This window comes from Prorops nasuta, unplaced genomic scaffold (genome assembly GCF_024137725.1).
Source record: "Prorops nasuta isolate Cenicafe-Biocafe unplaced genomic scaffold, Cenicafe_Pnas_1.2 PNAS00214, whole genome shotgun sequence".
In the NCBI taxonomy this organism is placed as follows: Eukaryota; Metazoa; Arthropoda; class Insecta; order Hymenoptera; family Bethylidae; genus Prorops; species Prorops nasuta.
In genome coordinates this window covers 40,345-43,833 of record NW_027117010.1, presented here as the reverse complement: position 1 = coordinate 43,833, position 3,489 = coordinate 40,345, and the positions used below count along the sequence as shown (strand labels likewise).

Genomic DNA, 3,489 nt, shown 5'->3' with positions numbered 1-3,489 from the left:
CATAATTCGGTATATATAGTTTCCTGAACGACTTCCATTAAGGTTTTCACTTCGTTTATGACGTGTTGAACCATTGATCTAGTCACACAAGTCTTGGAAGACAAATTCGATATGAAACGCAAACCACGTAGCTGAAAATTTTTATGGTAATCTTTAACGTTACCTGTGGTACATATTTCATTGATTTTCGAATTTATAAACACGCTTGTTAACTCATCATTATCAATTTTGTCAACAGCTTCATTTATATCCGGATTGCTATGAAAGCATTGCAAATTTAAAGGGTCCCTATTATAATCAATTGAAGTACTAGGACTATCTACAGCAATGTGTGTCTTATTAATATGTTTTTTTAGAGAATGTATATTTAGAAACGATCGTCCACACTGATCAGAGCAACACTCATACTTAAAGCGACAAGGGTGTAGTCCTTTTAAATGCAACAGAAATTGTTTGGTAGTTTTTATCACAATATTACAAATCTTGCAACGAAACATTATCGAAATAAATGAGCGTATATAATAATTTATAAAATAAAGAATTCCAAATTGAAGAAAATAGTTAATAGTATGCGCAAGAGTCGAAAATAATTACTTATTATCTATCAAAATAGTTGACTTCCACTTATTTTTTAATAGCCTCGTTTAAAGATTAATTGTTAGAAAGAGATCGTACTCTGTTTATCATAGACATAACGTTAGGGTATTTGCCATCATATTTAGTGTATATGTCATATATCATCCACTGAATGTAAGTCCATAGATGTTCTCCTTCTGGAGGATAGGATAGATCAAATACGATAAACGATTTAAAACACACCTCTAAAGCTTTAATCATCGATGGAACGTCATAGATATGGCTGCTTATTGAGACAAAAATCTTGTCTACTTTATCTAGAGTCGTTGATTGCACAATTATGAAAGGTTGCACGGTCATGCCCAGTTTTTTCATCTTTTTTTCTCGTCTTGAAATGGCCGCTTCTACATCCACAGAAGTCTAAAATATCAAATAGCAATGCAGAGAATTGTATAAGAAAAAATGGTAGTCTTACCTTCACCACCTCTACCATTCCTTTTCTGCATTCAATAATGGATGGTTTCCATTTTGTAACTTTCTGGGCACGAGGTGGCAGCGCAGACACTAATAAATATACTTGGATAATCACTTTGCGATCTGAAAATGCAAGTAAAGGACTTAAAATTTTATACAATTACTAAATAAGTGGGCTTACCATCACATACTACTGGACAATTTAATAGCTCTTCAATCAAATTATCTTTCGGGGTACGGGGTGTTGTACGAGCCTTACTCGTTTGTTCACACAGCCAGCTAAACCTTTTTGGGGAATAAATTGCTCTTTTCTTTATAGCAGATGTCAAAATCTTTCTCAATGTAAAATTAATTTACTATATAGAATCCGGCTTTGTCCCCAATTCCCGCGTAAAAAAAATCGATCTTAGAAAGATCTTAATTTTGGCTTGAACTATAATCGTAAGATCTTAGAAAGATCTTAATTTTGACTGAAATATAATCATAAGATCTTAGTAAGATCTTACATTCGTCTTTCAGGCAGTCTTGCTTTGGGTCACGAACAAGACGAACATGTAAGATATTTCTATGATCTTTCTAATACTTGAAAATGGTATTTTTGATTTGCAAATATAGGACAGGGCGCGTAAAAAAATTTGGACTTGCAAAGCGCTTGGATTCGGCTGGAAAGATCCTTGAAAGATCTTGGAAAACTCTTTTCAGTGTATTGGAAAGTAGCTTGCTCTATCCCGCCAGCAAGACAAGTTCCGAGCTCTTGGCAAGCGGTTTCCAAGACGATTCGAAATTTGAGAAAGTAAGAAGAATAAGTTATAATTAATTTGTTTATTTATTTATTTTCATATATTTGTTATTATGATTATCGATTAATACAGATATTAGTTAATTTTACTGCATGAAATTTTTTTTCCGCGGTGGGACTCGAACCTGGAACCGATGCCAATCTCACGTACAGCTGTCCGACGTTTGCACCATTCAGCTAAACTTGGATTTATATATCGATTGCTATTTTAGCGTATATAGAAACAATAGACAAATATGTCGTATTCTGATGTCAGCGACAAGATTACTTGTGGACGACTTTTAAGGCCTGAAATTAATAACAAGACATTATAGGGACGTCTTTAGGATCTGAATGCTGTGCGGGATATTTTACGAAGCTAAAGCTAGCGTTCGATGCGAGCAATTCGATAAAGCTCAACATAGCCTGAAGTAAGCAAGCAATGAAAATAAAAAAATATGCATCTTCTTCCTTATTTCACAAGGAACAGATCCATATATGTTAAAAAGTGGACCCGGCAAGGGAAACAGCTAAAAAAAAATTGTAGATGCTTAGAATGCACGACCTTTTTGCAGATTTCTCTATGTTTTAGCTAAGTTTAACCCCGCTGCTACCCACAGAAAATTCGTCAGTTAATTAAACAAGTATGCATCTTCTTTCTTATTTCATAAGAAAGATATCCATATAGGTTAAGCAGTGGAGCCGGCAAGGGAAATAGCCGAAGAAATTTAGTGAATTCGGATTATAATAAACGTAAAATATTTGTGAGTACGTCGCACATTTTTAGATTCTATAATTTTTTCAGTTATTTCCCTCGCCGATTACAACACTTCTTAACCTATATGGATCTCTTCGTTATGAAAAGAGGAAGATGATGCATATTTTTTTAATTGGCTAACAAACTTCCTATTGGCAGCAGTGAGATAAAATTTAAGCGAATAATAGAAAACTGTATGAATAAGTCGCACTTTATTACTTTCAATCATTTTTTTCACCTATTTCCTTCGCTGGCTTCACTGTTTAACCTATATGGATCTTTCTTATGAAATAAGAAAGAAGATGCATACTTGTTTAATTAACTGACGAATTTTCTGTGGGTAGCAGCGGGGTTAAACTTAGCTAAAACATAGAGAAATCTGCAAAAAGGTCGCGCATTCTAAGCATCTACAATTTTTTTTCAGCTGTTTCCCTTGCAGGGCCACTTTTTAACCTATATGGATCTGTTCCTTGTGAAATAAGGAAGAAGATGTATATTTTTTTATTTTCATTGCTTGCTTACTTCAGGCTATGTTGAGCTTTATCGAATTGCTCGCATCGAACGCTAGCTTTAGCTTCGTAAAATATCCCGCACAGCATTCAGATCCTAAAGACGTCCCTATAATGTCTTGTTAATAATTTCAGGCCTTAAAAGTCGTCCACAAGTAATCTTGTCGCTGACATCAGAATACGACATATTTGTCTATTGTTTCTATATACGCTAAAATAGCAATCGATATATAAATCCAAGTTTAGCTGAATGGTGCAAACGTTCGGACAGCTGTACGTGAGATTGGCATCGGTTCCAGGTTCGAGTCCCACCGCGGAAAAAAAATTTCATGCAGTAAAATTAACTAATATCTGTATTAATCGATAATCATAATAACAAATATATGAAAATAAAT

The 3,489-nt window shown here is 34.3% G+C and overlaps 1 protein-coding gene across 1 annotated transcript; it reads right to left on the bottom strand.

Moving 5' to 3' along the window:
- Positions 1-589: 589 nt before the first annotated feature.
- Positions 590-1,389, bottom strand: LOC136785258 (uncharacterized). Its single transcript, XM_066746294.1, has 3 exons — positions 1,232-1,389; positions 1,052-1,173; positions 590-996 (listed from the first exon to the last, which is right to left on the bottom strand). Exons 2-3 carry the CDS (start codon positions 1,067-1,069, stop codon positions 652-654), a joined length of 363 nt encoding a protein of 120 aa, XP_066602391.1. The 5' UTR covers positions 1,070-1,173; positions 1,232-1,389; the 3' UTR covers positions 590-651.
- Between the last annotated feature and the right edge of the window lie 2,100 nt (positions 1,390-3,489).